The sequence below is a fragment of the Hippocampus guttulatus genome, chromosome 14 (genome assembly GCF_054856545.1).
Source record: "Hippocampus guttulatus isolate MCC_2025c chromosome 14, RoL_Hgut_1.0, whole genome shotgun sequence".
In the NCBI taxonomy this organism is placed as follows: domain Eukaryota; kingdom Metazoa; phylum Chordata; class Actinopteri; order Syngnathiformes; family Syngnathidae; genus Hippocampus; species Hippocampus guttulatus.
In genome coordinates, this window is record NC_141274.1 from 10,899,053 (window position 1) to 10,918,415 (window position 19,363).

General features: G+C 43.3%; 3 protein-coding genes across 5 annotated transcripts; 1 reads left to right on the forward strand and 2 right to left on the reverse strand.

Moving 5' to 3' along the window:
- The first annotated feature begins 400 nt into the window (after nucleotides 1-400).
- ahsg2 (alpha-2-HS-glycoprotein 2) lies at nucleotides 401-4,734 on the forward strand. Its single transcript, XM_086129471.1, has 7 exons — nucleotides 401-642; nucleotides 2,404-2,514; nucleotides 2,610-2,691; nucleotides 2,846-3,000; nucleotides 3,116-3,211; nucleotides 4,015-4,086; nucleotides 4,203-4,734. Exons 1-7 carry the CDS (start codon nucleotides 445-447, stop codon nucleotides 4,554-4,556), a joined length of 1,068 nt encoding a protein of 355 aa, XP_085985597.1. The 5' UTR covers nucleotides 401-444; the 3' UTR covers nucleotides 4,557-4,734.
- On the reverse strand, nucleotides 4,673-10,318 carry LOC147195017 (uncharacterized). The gene is made up of 6 exons (XM_086129444.1): nucleotides 10,177-10,318; nucleotides 9,965-10,083; nucleotides 9,223-9,385; nucleotides 9,026-9,141; nucleotides 5,220-8,960; nucleotides 4,673-5,157 (listed from the first exon to the last, which is right to left on the reverse strand). Exons 1-6 carry the CDS (start codon nucleotides 10,316-10,318, stop codon nucleotides 5,119-5,121), a joined length of 4,320 nt encoding a protein of 1,439 aa, XP_085985570.1. The 3' UTR covers nucleotides 4,673-5,118.
- Nucleotides 10,319-15,074: 4,756 nt separating this feature from the next.
- Nucleotides 15,075-18,874, reverse strand: pfn2a (profilin 2a). Of its 3 annotated transcripts, XR_015102869.1 has the most exons (4): nucleotides 18,551-18,874; nucleotides 16,905-17,097; nucleotides 15,717-15,937; nucleotides 15,075-15,612 (listed from the first exon to the last, which is right to left on the reverse strand). XR_015102869.1 is itself a non-coding variant. In XM_086129469.1 (3 exons), the coding sequence occupies exons 1-3, from the start codon at nucleotides 18,677-18,679 to the stop codon at nucleotides 15,840-15,842; spliced, it is 420 nt and encodes a 139-aa protein (XP_085985595.1). In that variant the 5' UTR covers nucleotides 18,680-18,874; the 3' UTR covers nucleotides 15,075-15,839. The 3 variants fall into 3 exon arrangements, 2 of the variants coding, with proteins under 2 accessions (XP_085985595.1, XP_085985596.1); XM_086129469.1 differs by having other exon boundaries at nucleotides 15,075-15,937; XM_086129470.1 differs by lacking the exon at nucleotides 15,717-15,937 and having other exon boundaries at nucleotides 18,551-18,872.
- Nucleotides 18,875-19,363: the final 489 nt, after the last annotated feature.

Genomic DNA, 19,363 nt, shown 5'->3' on the forward strand with positions numbered 1-19,363 from the left:
ACATGATACCGCGTGATTTTTATGGTAGTAATTTCGGAATGGGAGTCTGAGCTGTCTGTACTGGGCAGTGTCACTAAGAAAGTGTCACTCCTCTGAACATTTGGACTCACCTCATTTAGAAAAAAAAAGAGTATTTTGCAAGACACCACAAGCGAACTTATTTATTCAGTCCTGATTTTTTTTCACACCTATAAAATCCACTTTCTGTCTGCTTGAATGAATCGAATGAATGAATGAAAAATAGTGACAAAGTCCCAAGCTTTTTTCGTACTATTGATCTCACCGTTCGCAGCACGCAGGTTCACCAACCCACACGTGACGCGAAAGGAATGACAGAACTTGTTTGACTTGGCTGTTTTCCCGTTTGAAGTGCTATATATACGCTGGAGCCTGTGTGAGGTCGCCCTCTTTTCTTCAGCATCTTCCTCCTCCTTGTGCACAGACATGAACCGACTCAGTATCACGATGGTCCTGGGACTGCTGGCGCTCGGGTGTGCTCAGCTTGGTGTTCGCCAGCCCGAGTGTGACTCTCCCGAGGCGGAAGAAGCCGCATATGCGGCTCAGGACTACCTCAATGGTCAGCATGCTCATGGCTACAAATATGCACTAAACAGGATTGAGGACATCAAGATCCTCACCAAGGTAAGCCGGCGACACGTAGTAAAAACAGTTGGATCTGGATGCAGAAGAATTTTTCGATGATGAGATTAATTAAATTTGGGGGGAAAAAATTACGGTGGAGAACAGGTATGGCTCGTAGGGGTCACATAACATTAAAATAAATAAATACATAAATAAATAAACACAATCTCAATTTTACCTCTGTTATGAAATTTGTGAGATATATTTACAAAAATGAAATTAAAGAAATTGCATGATCATTTGTAACATTCAAATTTATTTCAGATAAAAGAAAATCACGTGACAAATTTTCAATTCACTTTTTTAACATTTAAAAATAATTTTAAATGGAACGTTTGATCACTTGTAACATTCAATTGTACAATTTTGAATAAAGCAATCACGTTTTTAAATTTTAGTGAAAAAATATTTCCACAATCCTACATATAGTTAGTTTTATTTTGAGTTTAAAAATACTATCTAAAAACATACATTTGATATGCTTTTTTACATTTAACCCCCCCGCCCCCACAAAAAAATATATGCACGCGCACACACACACAACATTTGATGCAGGTTTCATTTATTTTTAACATGCATATGCAGCAGACCACAACATTTTGGGCAAACCTGGTATAGACAGAAGTAATATTTTTTTCCTTTATTTTTTTTTCTCCAAATATCCATCCATCCATTTTCCGAACCGCTTAATCCTCACTAGGGTCGCGGGGGGTGCTGGAGCCTATCCCAGCTATCTTCGGGCAGTAGGCGGGGGACACCTACTGCCCTGACGCCCCTACCCTGACAACAGCGCAGCATTTGTCCCAGATCTCAGAGGAAGACTGCACATAATGGTCACTGTGAGGTTCCCAGATGCTGACGGGCTCCTGGGCAGCGGTTTTCAAATGACCTTCCTTGGTCACTAGAGCAGCCCTCACACTGGCAGTGCCCACGTCGACTCCGACATAGAAGACTTCAGCCATGAGGGAGGACAGGGCCTGGTGGCTCAGCAAATAGATTCAAAACCCGATTCAACCGCCAGGGTCAACATTTGAGCAGAATATGTCGAGAAGATCCATATTATGTATTCCTACACAGCATATGCATGAAACGAGTGCGTCCGGACTAAAGGAAGCATTCGGTACAGCAGCGACAGTCACAGATTAAATGCACGTAATAGTTTGCAGATTTAAATGACCGTTTTTCATCAGACACATTTCTGAACTCACCCAGTGGCCGAAAGGTTTGAAACCTGAGACTTTTTTGAACACCTTTACTGCCCAGAAAAAAGTACTGCACTTTAAGCGAGGGACTCACTTGAACAACGGAAATTGAAAGGGGCCAAAAAGCAATTCTTGCGTTTCAGGCTTTCAACTCCATCCATCCATCCATTTTCCGAACCGCTTGATCCTCACTAGGGTCGCGGGGGGTGCTGGAGCCTATCCCAGCTATCTTCGGGCAGTAGGCGGGGGACACCCTGAACCAGTTGCCAGCCAATCGCAGGGCACACAGAGACGAACAACCATGCACGCACACACTCACACCTACGGACAATTTAGAGCGTCCAATCAGCCTGCCATGCATGTTTTTGGAATGTGGGAGGAAACCGGAGTACCCGGAGAAAACCCACGCAGGCCCGGGGAGAACATGCAAACTCCACACAGGGAGGCCGGAGCTGGAATCGAACCCGGTACCTCTGCACTGTGAAGTCGACGTGCTAACCACTGGACTACCGGGCCGCCTTTCTCCAAATAATTTAATAGAATGTCTGCTTTGTCCTAGGCCAATGCAGATGACATCTATGTTTTTGAAGTGGACCTTCTGGAAACGGACTGTCACGTGTTGGACCCCACTCCTGTTGCTAACTGCACAGTCCGACCCAAAGCACTCACCGTAAGTATAAACCAAATGCAGCCTTGAGCAATCGTAACACATATTCTGCATTGCTCTCAAGGTTTTGGACTTGTTTGATTTGTGTCTCAAATCAGTCAGTAGAAGGAGACTGTGATGTGGTTATGAAAAGGGTTGGAGGAGTGCTGACCGTCACAGCCTTCAAGTGTAAGACTGAAGGTAAACTCTGACACCGTGTGTGTGCGTGTGCCGTGTCTCGACATGAACTCACAACATGATTTGTTTGCAAAAATTTGTCTCATTTGCCACTTTGACAGCACATTGGTATGTAAATTATATTATATTGGTATTTTCTTTCTATGATGGTCTTTAGAATCAACAGAGGACCTCTGTTTGGGCTGTCCTACTCTCCTTCCGCTCAACGATACCACAGCCCTGAACTTTGTGCACGCCTCTCTGGCTACCTTCAACAACAACACAGTCAACACAACTTACTCTCTGCTTGAGGTCGGAAGGATGTCGACACAGGTGGGTCCCTGCGCTTTGTCTTTTTTTCCCCCACATGCTTTGCTGCATCTGGGTCTCTTGCTTTGTGTGACAACCTGCTGAGGGGAAAAACATTTGAATCATTTTTTTTTTTCAGATTGTCTCTGGTGGGCCGCGCTATCTGGCAGAATATGTGATCGCTGAGGCTAATTGCACAGATGATGTCTGTGTGCCGCTGAATGATGTCATGGCTGTAAGTACACAAAGTAGGCCTCTCGATAAGTTATCCTCCACAGCAGTGAAACCCGACCAGTGACCCCGCAGGAAACGATCACATTTCACCTCATAATAATGTAAGAATAATTGACTTATCTTTGCCAGCGAAGGTATTGAGGCAGACAGAACAATTAATTGCTCTTCCAGTAAATGGCAGTAGGTGCAATTAACCTGCGTGTCCATTTGTTATCATAGGACAGAAAGATATGTTTGTGTTCAATTAAACAGCCCAGATTTCATGTTGGGTAAATTAAGAGATCATGTTCGCATATTGTAAAACCCCATGAATTCAAATATGGTCAATTTCATTTTTTGAATATATATACTGTATATTTATGACTCATTAATCAATTTCACATGTTGGAAGTAGCTTGAGGTAATACTTTAACTCTTGAATGCTTTTACTGTCTTGAGTATTGTAAAATTCCACCCCTGCCATGAGCTGTGCAGCATTGTCACCTGAAGATTGTTTTTTTTTTTTTTTTTTTTTGAGAAAATAAGAAGTGAAAATGGGTTAGAATCATTTGAGTAGGCCCGTTTTGTTAAAAATGAATAGCTATCGGGGATTGGTGCAGAAGTAATTCACCACAAAGGTCAATTGAACTGTTGACATTTTCTGAAATGTGTTTATGAAACCTGAAGGCTCTTCTGTCATGTGGCTTTTCTACCTCTCCCAAAAAGTTTACTCAATTTTTAAAGCTTGTGGGCCAACTTTTTTTTTAAACATCTATAGACAAGATCGAGACGAGTGGTTTGACGTGTCCATACTGTCTGTCTCAGAGTCGCGGTATTTGCACTGCCAAAGGCCTGGGAGCTGCCCACACAGTTGACTGCAAGATGTTTTCCGTTATGGTGAGTCATACAGTCGTCTTGTCTATGGGATCGGACGCTACTCAGTTAGGAATGACGGGCTTTCAGGGTGGAATGCAAAAGAAATAACTTTTACTCTGCTGATTCATGTTCTTCAGGTGCCTCCCCAAGACGCAAACAGCACTGGGGGTTCTCACGTGTTCCCAAGCGTCCACGTGTACACACAAAACATGACCAGAAAGCATGCTCTGAGACACCACAAACTGACCGCTTTCCATGATCCGCATGCTACCGGCCTTCTTTCGTCCGAGTCGGCATCAGAATCTGCCGAAGTGGTGTCTGTCGCCACCCCTGCAGTCTTGAACGCTCCAACTGCTGACACATCATCCGCCTCAGTCAGTGGAGAGGTTCCCGTCGCCGTGGTTAAGAGAGACGTACCAGACGCCCCTGCCACCGTTACAGACCCAGTTCTTCTGATAGCACCATGCCCCGGAAGAGTCCGATTCTTTTAAAAAATGTTCCATCATGTACTTTCATAACCTGGATTACTTCTAAAAACACTGGCTCCAAGTAGAACTCACATCTTTATTTCCATACATTTGTAAAGTTGCCATTTAACCCCATTAACTCTTTTGCTTGACGTGTCAGACTGAAGAAAAAAAAAGACATATAAAGAATTCTGAAATACTATTTGAATCATGGCTCAAATTCATATGTTGCATATACACCCATATTCTACTAGTTGAACACATTTGGAGGTATGACAAATTCAAAGTTGACCTTTAATACAAAACAGACCAAAAGACTGACATTGAAAGCAAGTCTCATTGAATTCCAATGTAAATCAGTGGTGGGAAATAAAATACAGTACAATCAAATTACAGTATTTTAGTTTTCAGATACTTGTACTTTTTGAGAATCTATTTTGAAAACTTTTCACACTGTACATTTGAAAACAGAACTGTACTTTTTAGTCCAAGGTAGGCTTGATCCTTTTTTTCCCCTCAACCTCCAGGGATGACAAACAAAAAACAGGTAAAGTCAAAAGTTTATTTGCAATTCATGCGTGTCATCTTAGCTCGTGACCCTCTCTTTCAATGCCACGGTCCAATCCTGTAAGAAACAAGATCAGTTTCAAGATCATGAGAGGACATTCAACCTTTAAACTGACATACCGTGTCTGTTGAACTCCATTCTTTTGATCCAGGACCAAGTGCTGTATTGGTTTGAGATTTTCTTGGTTGAAAGTGATTCTGAGAAGACTTGAACAGTCCTTCAAGCAGAGATTTTAAATTCCTGGTGCTAACGTGTTCAAGATGACGAGGCTTCCCAATATGTTGGCCTGGGACATCTTGGTTAGGAAGAACCCTGAAATTATTTGGGGACTCTGGAGACCTTCTGGGCTCTTTACCTGGTGGACCACGCTGGAGCAGTATATATGCTTTTGGTTCAGACAAACGCCCAGTCGAATCACGCGTGGAGGACTTTTTGTGCTTCTTCCGACGGGATGAATGCGTCAAATTCTGGGCGAATGAACTGTTTTTTGTTGATTCAGCATCATTAAGCATGGAGTAAGGGAACAAGGGGCCAAGCTCCTCCTGGACCCCATGATGGGAAGGCCAATAAGATCCAAAGGAGAACGCCCTAGGCGCTGTCATACCATTTGGGTTCCGCTGCTCCAGATACGGGGCGAGTGGAGATCTGGCATTCGGACGAGGCCAATAATTGAAGACCCTCAATTGGTCGTTGGGCTTTTTGGAGTGCTTGTTTTGTGCCTCTTGATTTACAGGAATGTAAAATGAATTTTGAACTCCGAGGGGCATGTCTTGAGGTGATATGCTCTGTGGTAAATTTGGACTCTTCTCATATGGCAAGCTGGAATACTGCGAATTAGGTTTAGGACCCAAAAAAGGGTAACTTTCTCTTCGAGGAACTGCTTCCTTGTATGGGACACTTCCTGATAAGAAAGCAGAATTGACACCTGGGGCCTGGTGATATGGTTGATTTTTATTGAGAAGAGAGTCTGAGGCTTTCTCCGGATTATATTTTTCTTCATCTGGTTTTTGATCAGGCAAAGTATGACCTATGTGAGTTCTAGGTCCAAAATGCTTGGAAGCAACAAATGGAAATTCTTGTGAGACCACACCTGTCACTTCATCAGATGCGAGATAAAGATGCTGATGAAAAGTAATTTGTGGGCAGCAACTTGAAAACCCAATGGCACAAAGTTGAACGCAACCACTTGAGCCCTGCGGGACCACGGCACCATCAGTGTGCTGCGGTGGTGGAGTAGCCTGTTCTGGTTCCTTGGCCGGGGGTAATGTTATAGACTGCTGCCAATGTGGATGAGGCATCTTACCCTCTAGAGGTTGGATGGTTGCAGATGTTTCACCTTTAGGCTTCTGAGTGTCAACACGTGTTGCCAGTGGTTTGACAGGTGTGTGAGGTTCCAGAGGCCAATAAGCATTCCCAGGGACCTCATGTTTCGGTGGGTTGTTGATAACGGCTCCAACATTAAATGGAGGGAACGGTTTAGCTGGTTGATGCACATGACCAGGGATTTCAGGCTGCTTTGAGTCTGGTGGGTGTGATAAAGGTATTGGCTTTTGGGGCAATTCTGGGTTAGGCATAGGGTAAACCAGGTAGGGATTGTGTGGTTGCTGGACCAGACTTGGAGGAAGTGCAAGTGCTGGGGGATGGTCAAGCTTGGCACGTAATTTGTTTTCATGCCAGGTAGGGTAGACTGGCCGCCGCTCCACATGACTCAGTGGAGCAGCAGGTTTCAACAGCGATGGATCGAGCAGTGGCTTTTTGGCTGGTTCTTTTGGACTGGGTTGAGGGTAAGGTGGAAAGAGGTATGGTTTCGATGGCTGCTTCACTTGTCCATGGGCGACTTCAAGGTCTGGTGGTTTGAACGGCCATGGATCTGGCATTTGCGTTTTGGCTGGTTCTTTAGGATTGGGCCTTGGATAACGTGGAAATGGGTATGGATCAGATGGTTGCTTGAAATGCCCATGAGGGACCTTGGGTTGCCGAGGCTCGATTAGCCATGGATTTGGTATTGGCTTTTTGGCTGGATCGTTAGGACCTGGCTTTAGGTAAAAGGGATACTGGTATGAATTGGGTGACTGATTTAATGGACCAAGAGGAGATATTTGTGGTTTGAATGGCTTTTTGGCTGGTACTCCAGGACTGGACGTAGGGTAAAGCGGGTACGGGTACGCATTGGCTGGATGCTCCACTGCATCTGGAGGGACCTCAGGCTTTTGTGGAGTAGGCAACGGCTTTTTAGTGGGTTCTTGAGGGCTAAGCATAGGATAAAGAGGATTGGGATATAGATCAGTTGGCTGCTCCACCTCACCTGGAGTGACCTCATGATTTTGTGGATTGGGCATTGGTTTATTGGTGGGTTCGTTAGGACTGGGCATATGGTAAAGTGGATAGGAATAAGGATCGGTTGGCTTCTCCAATGGACCTGGAGTGACCTCAGGGTATGGTGGATTTGGCAGTGGTTTATTGGTGGGCTCTTTAGGAGTGGCCATCGGGTAATATGGGTAGAGGTATGGATTGATTGGCTCATCCACTTGACCTGGAGTGACCTCAGGCCTTTGTGGATTAGGCATCGGCCTTTTAGTGGGTTCTGCAGGACTGGGCATAGGGTAAAGCAAATATGGGTATGAATCAACTGGATCATCCACTTGACTTTGAGTGACCACTGTCTTTTCTGGTTTAGGCATTTTGGTGGGTTCATTAGGACTGGGCATATGGTAAACTGGGTGGGTGTATGACTCGGGTGGCTGATGCACTGGACCTGGAGGGACTTCAGGGTTTTCTGGATCAAGAAGAGGCATTTTGATTGGTTTATTGGGAATGGGCAAAGGTAGATAAGGGTAGGGAAAGGCATATTGATAACCTGGCTCCTGCAGTTGATCTGGAGGGACCTCAAGTTTAGGATTTTTAATTGGGATTTTAGGATTGCGCATAGGATAACGTGGATAGGTGTACGCATATTTTGGCAGATGTATTTGATCCAGAGGGTTCCCAGTCGGTTGTGGAACTGGCATGGGCTTGTTGTTTCGTTTAAGTGCAGGTCCTGGCAAGGGGTTTGAAGGAAAGGGGTTGACAGGCTGGTGTACTTCACCTGGTTCTTGCGGTTGGGGAGGCTGTGGTTCAGTTTCAGGGAAAAATGGATAGCGATAAGGATAGAGTGGGCGACTTGCTCGACCTGTTTGTGCCTCTGGGTTTTCTGGCTGGGAAGATGTAGGCTTGGCATCAGCTGTTTGCAAAGGGTAAAATGCATTGTTAGGAGAGGCTGGCTTTGCTCCTTGACCTGGTTGAACCCGTGGGTTTGGCAAGAATGGATAATATGGTTTATGGAATTGACCTGAAGGGACTTGATGTCGTTGTGGCTTGGCGGGAATAGGAGAAGGAACCGTCTTGGCATCTTCAGTCTGTGAATTGGGCAAAAAGGGATAATGTGGCTTCTCCACATGAGGGACTTCAGTTTCATGTGGAGCAGCTGGGGGCTTTTGTACAGGGTCAGGTGTAGGATTAAGTGGGTAGGGGAAGAGAAAGGATGGAGATTCAGGCGTTTGCTGTTGTGAAAGCTGCGGCGAAGGTTTGGGTTCATTTTCAGGCCGTACAGGAACAAGAGGGTTCACTGGCTGCTCTCCGTGACCAGAAGGGGATTCAGGTTGTAATGGATTTCCAACAGGCCTGAGGTTGGGTGGTACCACAGGTTTGGAGTGACTTGAAGGTGGATAATAGAATGAGTGTGAGGGAACCAAGCCTATGTTTGGTGGTTCCAATTTTGTGGGTGTTGGGCTTGTCATCGGTTCAGATAGACCTGGGGCCATTGAAGGACATGAAATCTTCGTTGTTCCTTCACCAGCCAATTCAACAGTGTACATCCCATCCTGTAATAAAAAGATGTCAACCATTGAAACACTTTAAAAATAACAACTGGAAACGATAACTTTACCTTCTTCTCCACACAGGCACCATAGCTGACAGACAGGACCACACCTTCACCATGATCCACTACGCCGATCCCACATTTATGTAATACAGCATTTATCAGCTCCCATTTTCCATTCACTGTTGATAATATGCGATGATTTAAAAAAAAAAAAATCCATAACTTGTAGGTCTGCAAAACTAAATTAAATAGCAGCTCACCATTTATTTTAATTCTAGAGAGTGGGACACTCCACTCCGTTTTCACAATCATGCCTTCTGTATGGCATGTGACCATTGGCAGGCTGGATGAAGGTCTCGTCACAGGGCATGACATCCTCATTGGTAAACCCCACCAAAGTAATGGTAGCACATAAGAATCCTCCTGGAAAAACAATTTTTGCTGAATTATCGTGTGCGTGTTTGTTTTTAGTGTCCTCAGTGCAAGCACCACATTTCTGGATGCGTCGCTAGGCGTTTTGTTTGTAAATGATATTTGCATGTATTACACAGTGGCATCATTCAAGTAGGAAATAAGATTTTTCTATTGATTACGGTACTTATATGTTGCATTTGTAACAGTAATATATACTAGGTTCATTTTCTTCATTTGAAACATTTAAGTGAATCAACTAAGTTATCACAAAAATGAGTATCAAATATGAAAAATTCTTGCAAGACTAGGGTGATTGAAATTTCCAGTGACATGTAGTGTTTTCATCAAGCCAAACTATTTAATATTTTTTTACATTCGTTTAATTTTTTATATATATATTTATATAATTTAAGATTTATTTTTTAAAATTTTACATCTATATTATCATTCTACTGCATCATTAATGCATTTTACTCACATTTCAAAAGCTGCTCCAACTTTCCGAACAAAATTCATTTGTTGCCAAGTGACTGCGGAAAGCTGTGAAATCTAGCAACAAAAGTGCCAAGTTGCCATTAACAATCTTACCTCCAGAGTGACAAAACAACCATCATAAGGGGTAACCAAGAACATTTCGTTTTGCGTTTCCCCAAGGGTGTAACCACAGCTTTGTGGCAGCTTGGATAGAGGCAACGGAGCCAGGCTACCTAGGGCACAATTTCAATTTAACAATTTAGAATTAGTGAGAAATTGAGTATTTTTTGCATTTGAGGTGAAATATTCCAAAGCGGAAAACATACCCCTATCCACCCAAATCAGCGATCCAGCAGTGGAAGCGACATCTTGGACTTGAAGTTTCATAGAGTGTGTCGTACATTCCACCTTTGGATCCATTTTAATGAGCTGATGTGTCACCGCTTTGGAAAAATGTTCATCCTGCATACTGGCTTGCTTGTAAAAATCCCACCCTTTGAAGGAAGAGGGGTGGGAGGTGTTATATACAAATGCATTGATGCATTTTCAAAATATAGTATATACAACCGATACAATTAACCATTTTAACGGTCACTTCCATAGCCCTCAAGGGTCAGGATCACCATAATAGGTGGATGTGGTGTCATTTTGTCTTTACCTTTTAAAGGGGAAGTCAACTCAAACATTTTCTTGACAATAATGGGTTATATGCAGCCCAACTAGCATTCGTGGAATCACATGAATTAAGCTGCAAAATACACCCATTTTTAATTTAGTCATACGTACCCATATCTCCTTGGTAATCTGAATCCGCATCCAAGATGTGACTTGAGGCTTTGTTCGGAGGGGCAACCTGCTGGGAGATCAACAGCCGTCCGCTGTAGGAAACATCACGTTTGCTTGTAATCGGCGGGGAGTTCCATCTTGATTTAACTGCCAGCCGGGAGCATTGGCAAAATGTGTCGGAAGCAAGCAGAAAAAGTCCAAAATACAATAAAATCTTTGAGCCCCTGTGCTCTCTACATGCCATTGGAACTAAAAAAGAAGGCACCGCATAAAGAGAAAGTCGAGTTCTCCTATGCTGACCATTTAAAAGACAGTCGGCTGCACAGGTAGGATTAATGAGGAAACAACAAGCCGCGCCGCACCAGGTGTCATCGATGGCTTAATTGTGGGCGTGGCCCCAAATGTGTCCTATTGAAACACAGCGGCAGGCCACGCGCCGAGTACCTGGGCCTTCAGCGGCGGCTTAGCCAATGTGACAACCTCTGATTCTCTAAAAACGCGACATAACAGCACACGTACATGATCTGGTGCATTTCAGAAATGCTGTTTATCAAATTGCATTTTATTCACCGGCTTATTTAACATCCACATATGCAGATCTCTACAGACGTTGTTCTGCTGGTCAAATAGTTTTGCTCTGACCAAACCAGTCAGAGAGCAGAAAGATATTTTCGAGGGCCGGCTGCTCAATTTCAACCAAAACGGATCGAGGTAATTGATTTATTTGATTATTTCTAACATCATTTTATTATACTGTGAGGCGGTTAGCATATAGAGGTCCAGGGTTTGAATCCAGACTCTGGTCTTCCTGTGTTCCGTTTGCATGTCTCCCTGTGCCTGGGTGGGTTTTCTCCAAGTACCGTACTTCGGTTTCCTTCCACATTCCCAAAAAACACGCACAGCAGGTTAACGGAACACTCGAAATTGTCCCGAGATGTGATTTTGAGTGTGAACATTTGCCTACGTGTGCCCTGCGATTGGCTGGCAACCAGTTCAGGGTGTGACCTCGCCTACCGCCCAAAGACAGCTGGGATTGGCTCCAGCGCACGCACGACTCTTGGGACGATAGGCAGTTCCGTTCATGGTTGGATTTGGATGTTGTCAAGCTTCACTCTGTCACAATGAAATATTGATACCAACAGTAGTTTGCTTGCTCACCAGAATCGTAGTGGCAAGTGAAGGTCAGCCATGTGCTTAATGAAATTTTATAGAAGCAGTAATGTCCACCATGTCAGCAAGCTCACATATTTTTCTGTTTATGTGTACATTGTTACTAACTACTGTACATGAGCATCCATCCATTTTCTGCAGAGGTTATCCTCATTGGTGGGGTCCTGGGCGCGCTGCAGCTGATGATACTAATGCAGCGTGTTATACCGGAGACAAATTCCTTGTGTGTTCTACATAGTTGGCCAATAAAGATGATTCTGATTCTGATCCCCACTGTCATTGAGCGAGTGGTGGGGGTTAGTACACCCTGAACTGGTTGCAACTAATTGCAGGGCACAGAGAGATAACCATTCCCAGACTAATGGAACGTAATTGGTTTCATATTGACAATTAAAATATTTTTCCAGTAACACATTCTGATTGATTTTCATTACTGATTTGGGGCAAAGGGCGGCCCGGTAGTCCAGTGGTTAGCACGTCGGCTTCACAGTGCAGAGGTACCGGGTTCGATTCCAGCTCCGGCCTCCCTGTGTGGAGTTTGCATGTTCTCCCCGGGCCTGTGTGGGTTTTCTCCGGGTGCTCCGGTTTCCTCCCACATTCCAAAAACATGCATGTCAGGCTGATTGGACGCTCTAAATTGTTCCTAGGTGTGAGTGTGGGCGTGGATGGTTGTTCGTCTCTGTGTGCCCTGCGATTGGCTGGCAACTGATTCAGGGTGTCCCCCGCCTACTGCCCGGAGATGGCTGGGATGGGCTCCAGCACCCCCCGCGACCCTAGTGAGGATCAAGCGGTTCGGAAAATGGATGGATGGATTTGGGGCAATTCTTCTTGATCTTTGTGCTATTCTCACAAACTCATGTCAGAGAAATTGGAAAGTCTTTCCAATCGTGAACATTTGCGTCTCTGTTACCTCATCATTTGAATTTCAGAATTGCTATTTGATAAAAAGTCAAGTTTTTGGGTTGATGAAATTAAAATCACATGCAGTTTCCAATGTCATCAAAGAGACCGACACATTTTTCTCTCTCGTTTAATTCTGTACATATTCCACAAAGTCTGGAGATGACTGATGCCAAAATGTCCCTTCAGAAAGTGCCATTAAGTTATATTTTGCCAGGGCAGCAGGTAAAAATCCAACTAGTAGCAACACATGAGGTTGATTTTTATGGCACCGAATACACAATTCTTGGAAGTTTATCACAAGACACCTTACAAATGTTCTTATTCCAACCAACACCACTTTCAATAAGTTTAGTGTACACAGCATTGTTTTTTATTTTTTTAAGCTATAATACTTCTAAGTACCATACGATGACAATTTGTGAATACATCTTGGATGACTAAAGCACAATGCAAATAATGACAAGGTGTCCGAAGCCGACACCCTTGGTTTACAGTCAATATGCATTCATGTAGTTTCAGTAGTCAATGAAGTTAGTCAAAAATGAAAAACAAAGTCTAGTAGTGTTGACAAATTTAAAGTAGTGTCAAAGTCTTATAAAGAAAAAAAAAGGCGCTGTTACAATTTTACAACTTTCTGAAGCCGCCTATGGTTTTATTTTTATTACAGTCAACAAGTGATGCCAACAATCATCTATCAGAATGGAGGTGAACATACCCTTGTACAATGATTGGTCCAAGGTGGGAACAAATGGGGAAGGAGGACGCGGAAGGGGGGTGCTAATTAACAGCCAATTGGACAAATTGCAGGGGCTGACTGATATATGTGAGCTGTCACGGGTGGAATGAGCAGACTCCACAATGAATGGAAAGCCGTTTGAGCATTTATTCAATATCCTTGACATCCAACCTGAGGTCCGTGTACTAGTACAACGTTTTGTCATTTCCAGTTAGACAATTTGTAGAGGTGCATCAACACTTGTACAATGACTCGCATGCACTACTACAACTCGTCTCAATTCTCCTCGTTCCACAACGTGTGCTACTTTGGGGCCCACTACTGTGACCTTATGCGGGATATCAACAAATCTCAAATAAATGCTGAAGTGGCTTTGTTCAATTTGACTCCAGTTTAGCATTCATATACCGTACTCGTACTCCTTGTCCTCACTAGCTGTACACCTGAGACATACTAGTCAAAAACCAATATTACTAGCTAGGAAAAAATGTGTTGTTGACAAGTGAATGCCGCTACGAGTAACAGTCGACTAGTTGACATCTCGTGCTTTACTAGCGTACTAGTTCTGTACAGATGTCAACTAGTGCACAGTTTTAACTCACTAGGAATGTGGAGCAGTCCTACAAACGAGCACAGTCTATTATTACAGGGACCTCTAACGGAATTCCAAACTAGTTGACTAGTCAATTAGTCAGCTAGTCAACTAGCGGACTTGTAAATCACAAGTTTCCGCAAGTGACCTTTCTGCACACTAAATTACTCAAGTGGTACCTGTACTAGTGGGCATTTTGGTGCTACGAGTATGGTCCAGGAGGCTAGTAGTGTGTGACGCATGCCTCCTATTTGGGACTAGTAGTGTTGCTAGTAAGGCTTAATTATTTACCAGTAGGTCAAAGTGACAAAAGTGCGAGAAACATTTCTAGTGAGATATCCTTGACATTCACCTTGAGGACCAGAGTACGCACTTTGTTCTTACCAGTAGGACATGTCAGCACACTTGTAGAATGATGCTCCACCGTCCTACAAGTGATGACATGGAGCGTACAAGGACAGTCACCTTTAGCTAGACGTCAACGTGAGGACTCAAAAGCCCCCCCCCCCCCCCCCCCGCTGCCAAAAAGTATGAGTAGCATGGAGATGTCAACCAATGTGCATTTTTGCTTCACTATTCGTCTGTAGTTGTCCAACAAGTGAGGACAAAGAGCATTCGTACATGTACCTTGGGCTGGATATTAAGGATCTCAAATAAATGCAGCAAGTGTTTGCTATCACAACGTTTTGAGCATTTATTTGCAGTAGACTAGTTTTACCTCACAATTCATTGCACTGGTAGCATATAGGCTAAGAGATCACTTGGCTGGACAGCTGTTCGAGCATTCACCAATATCTTACTAGTGCATGGACCTTCCACTACAAATCAAGGATATGAAATACTCAGACAGCTTTCCAGAAGAATGTGTTGGAAGTATCAAAACGCTGTCTTTGGACTACACTCAAACAAGAAACCAGCATCACATCTTTTCAAGACCACATCCAGGTACAAGACATATAAGCATGTGATGTGATGCTAGGTCAAAAAAAGGGGTGGCAGGGATGAGTGGCAAATGGATACACAGTTACAAGCTTAAGTCAGCGCAAACTGTTTTTATTGGAGGAAGATGAAAGGATGTTTTGGCTGGGAGACGGGTGACGGGCCAGGGGAACCAGAAGAAAAGCAAATATGCATGCAACAATGCCGACATGCTGAGGAATAGGACGGGGAAATGCCTTTTTCTCTTTTTAAATTAGCAACGAGCAAAGCAGATGTCATACAAGGCAATTTCAATTTTTATTACACTTTGTGGTTATTTTTTTGTCCACTCCTTTGGTTTATAAACATTTAAACAATTTCAGTGATCATGCCATTGCTGTAGTGTCAAACAGTAGTGTCAACAAATGTTTATCTCATAAGGGTGGTGGAAAACAAAATGTGGCTGTGTATAAAACAGAAGGGGATGAAAGAAACGTTTTTGCCCTTTAATCCTGGAAGTATGTGGTGAGCTGTTAAGGTGGATGGATGGTGAGGTTGCTTAATATCCAACCTTCCTCAGGTAATCCGCCATTTTATGTGCTTTCTTGTTAAGATTTCCACCATGGATTGCCTCCTTTCCCATGACAATAACCAATACTGGGGCACATAAGGGGGGGAAAAAAACAGAGAGAAAATGAACATAACAGAACTGTCCTCACCCCCAGGTGACGGAGGGGGAGGTCCAGGTGTCAGGATCTTACCGCTCTTCAATGCTATAAAGGTTTCCATGACATTTGACAGCTTGCAGGAGAAATCTTAACAGCAATATTTATTTTCTCTTCTTTATGTCCCTCCAATTTTTACCTAAATGAGCCTGGGAAACATTAAAAGCCCGAATCCCGCAAGTATTTTGCCATTGAGTAAGCCTTCTTATTCAATCCGCCTCCATGGACCCCTTCTTTTCCCATTACAAGAACCAAAACTGAAAGACAAGAGATGGGGAAAGGGGGGTGGGGGGTAAAGGAAAAAGGTAAGAAACGAAGGAAAGCATCCCAAAGTACTTTCATGAGAAGATGAAGATATGTTGTAAAGTTTGCGAGCCTCGTTCTTGTACCCTGACTCGGTGAGCGCATCGTCAAGCTTGCAGTTAAGTGTGCTTTCTTGAATAAAAACTAAACATACTAAAAACAGCAAAAAGCAGCCCAATATCACCAGCACAGCTTTGTCAGTTTGGGTTCGATATGAACAAACAGCTGCAGGTTAAGCCCAAGAGTTAGTGACTTTTTGAATTGATATCCTATGACTGGAAATACCCATTCACAAGATAAAAACTTGCTAACAAAGAATTTGACTGGTGTATGAATCAATTTGGTTTGAGCTCTTCTTTATTCTTACAAAGCCAGATATTGAAAGAAGGCATCATAGAAAATGTAGGGGAAAAAACCCTAAGTGTTAAGACTGTGCGATCTTTATGCACTTTTTAAAAAAAACATTTATGATACTGCATCGTATAATTGAAGGGAAGGGGGCTGAAAGAAAAGGAGAAAAAAGGTTAATTGTGTTGGTTTTTCCCCATTGGATTTGGACAGACTGGGAAAGTTGATACAAGAGAAAGGCTGAAACAGACATGAAAAGATCAGAAGAGAAAATGATTGAGCCAATCCTTACGTGGGGTTTAATGAGGGAGGCTGAAACTATTAAAAATAAAACTAAGCTAGTACTTACTCTCATTTCAATGGTGCAAACCAAGAGCCTGCTTCACAAATCTCAGAATTCTCCCAAAAAGTTAAGTTGCTACTTTGCCCTGTCCAATACAGCAAAAACTAATCATTTCAAAGAGGCATCCTACCAATATTTAAGTTGGCTCTGCGGAACGTTTTATCTTAATTAATTTACATAGCAAGATAATACCTTTTTACAATAAGACTATTCTAAAACCTTCTATTTACCTTGCCCAGCTCGTCCAACAGAGATGTTATATGTGGGTTCTCCTCCTTGGCTCTTTGTCCTCATGTCCATTGTCCAGTCGCCCTCATCCTGGAGGCTGTCTCTGAGCACCGAACACTTCTTTGAGCCCAGGGTGAGACCGCAGGTATAAAAGGTCTCTCTGTCTTTGCCGACCAGAACGTCAATTTCTTGGGACTGGGAAAAAAAAAACGAATACACAAATAAATCAAATAAAAGCAGGGCAACAACAAATGCTGCACCTTATTAACATGTGCATTTTATTTCAAATTATTTTGCAGAATTGATAACTCTGTTTTGCTCACACACAATCCAAAAAGTAAAAGAGTACAATGTCATATACAGTGTTGTGAAATAGTATTGTTAAATCACCAAGTCACTGTGACTAATGACAGTTTTGAGAAAGCTGAGTTAAATTTCACAGGCAACACCCGCGCACTTTATTTGTTGGATCAAGAAATCACATAAATAGAATGTGTCAGACAAAGTGCAGTAGACTACAAAATCAAGAAACAAACGAATCATGCCACGATCCGAAGAAATTCAAGAATAAATTATAAAAAAGGTTATTGAAAACTGTCAGTCTGCAAAACATTACAAAACCATTTCCAAGACTCTGGAACTGGGAGTGTGGGATTGGGGAACGGTAGCGGTCTTGAATTAGCGCAACATTTTCAAGTTGCTATGCAAAATTCTTAAATTTGGTCATTTTACATCGAAAAGTGAGGTATTTGATTGGTGGATTGCGGGATGCATAAAGGAGTTCCCATGAATGAACTGAATGTGAAAGAAACTTTTTGGCTGAATGCCTCACTTCACTTGAGTGTATATCTCCAATGTGGGAAAATGAAATTATGTCAAGAATGGGAATTTTTAGGGGGGGGGGGGGGGGGTATTTCCCCGAATGTCCTGAATCTTGCAACGGATGGGATGCTTTTTTTTTTTTACATCCACACAAATAAAGCAAAATATGCACATTCAGAAAAATAACAGCTGAGGAATGAATTGCGGCCTATGGATCGATCCATTTAACTATAATATCAATGATGTCACACAATCAAAGCAATTAGAAATGACGAATCGCTTCTTTCCACTGATAAGTGCAAAAATCCCACATAGGCACAGTAACAATAAAGATGGTTTTAAATGTTTTTCTGTGACAGATTGATCAAAAGTCAGTGAGTGTAAGCTTTTATGTGTGTGTGTTGTGACCACAGGTAACCGCAGATCGGCGGCTTAACGTTAGCTAATCATCACAGCCATGGCACACAAAGAATGCTCCTTTTACTTCAAAGCCGAATCCAATTTGCTTGTGGGTTTGGAATGAAACCAACTGTGAGAGAGTATTTCTTATGATCTACAATTGACTGTGGGTGTGACTACGATGTTTTGTGTTGGGGTCCACGCCCGTTTCGAATATGTCTCGTCGCACACGAGGCGGCGAAATAATCCTGCGGCGTTTACTTAGCCAGGAAAGGCCAGCGATGCGTTAGCTTAGCGTAGCCGCTAGTTGGCTAGTCATTTGCATAGATAACGGATTTTTTCCTCCCCCCGGCGCTTTATCTGGCAAGCCTCGCGCTGAGATTCTCAACAATTGACACATACCTTGCCCTCGACTTCATATTCTTACCGTGATATTGTTGAAAGTCCCACCGTCATGTGCTGCCCAAACGTATTTGGCGTCCAAATAGCCAACAATGGCGCTGTCCTGACAGCTGCCATCGGCCATCAGGTTTTCCACGTAGTTTTGCCAAGACATGTTGAATAAAGACAAAGCAGGGATACAAAATGGCCGAAGAGGCACGAGTAAGATACCAAGGCCTAAAGGAGAACGATTCGGGAGCCTCGGATGAAAGCCACCACAACTCGGATGCGCTGGGGCGGCAAAGAAAGCCGAGGCACAAGTACGGTTGCGGCTGCGGCTGGCTGGGTGTAGTCAGGATTTCAGATCACTCCGCACAATGAGCCTCCACCGCTACCGGCGTTTTTTTACGGCAGCAGGCGGCGGAAGAAAGAATGAAGAGGGAATGAGCTAACTGTCTGGGGGAATACTGGCCTGGGGTGCACACAAAGGCTGCTTATTTATTGTGCGAATGTTGAAGAATTCGGCACCCTTTTTCCCTTTTTATTTGATGACCAAGTTTCGCCTTCCTACGTTTCTTTCAACCATGCCAACTTTTCACCTCAGTCAGGAAATCTTGGGAACTATTTTGCCCAAATTCCTTTCCCCCCACAAATCCACATTCTAGAAGACATTTTTTTGTCGGAGTGTTGTGCTCAATCTTGGGAACTATTTTTCATATTCCTTGACGTCACATAGTTTTCGTTATTTCACATTTTCCATGTTACAATCAATGCATTGATTTCACATCTTTCCTCGTCCTTCCACATTTCTTGGCCAATTCAAACCATTGCAACTTCAAAAGTTCAGACCACTCAAGAT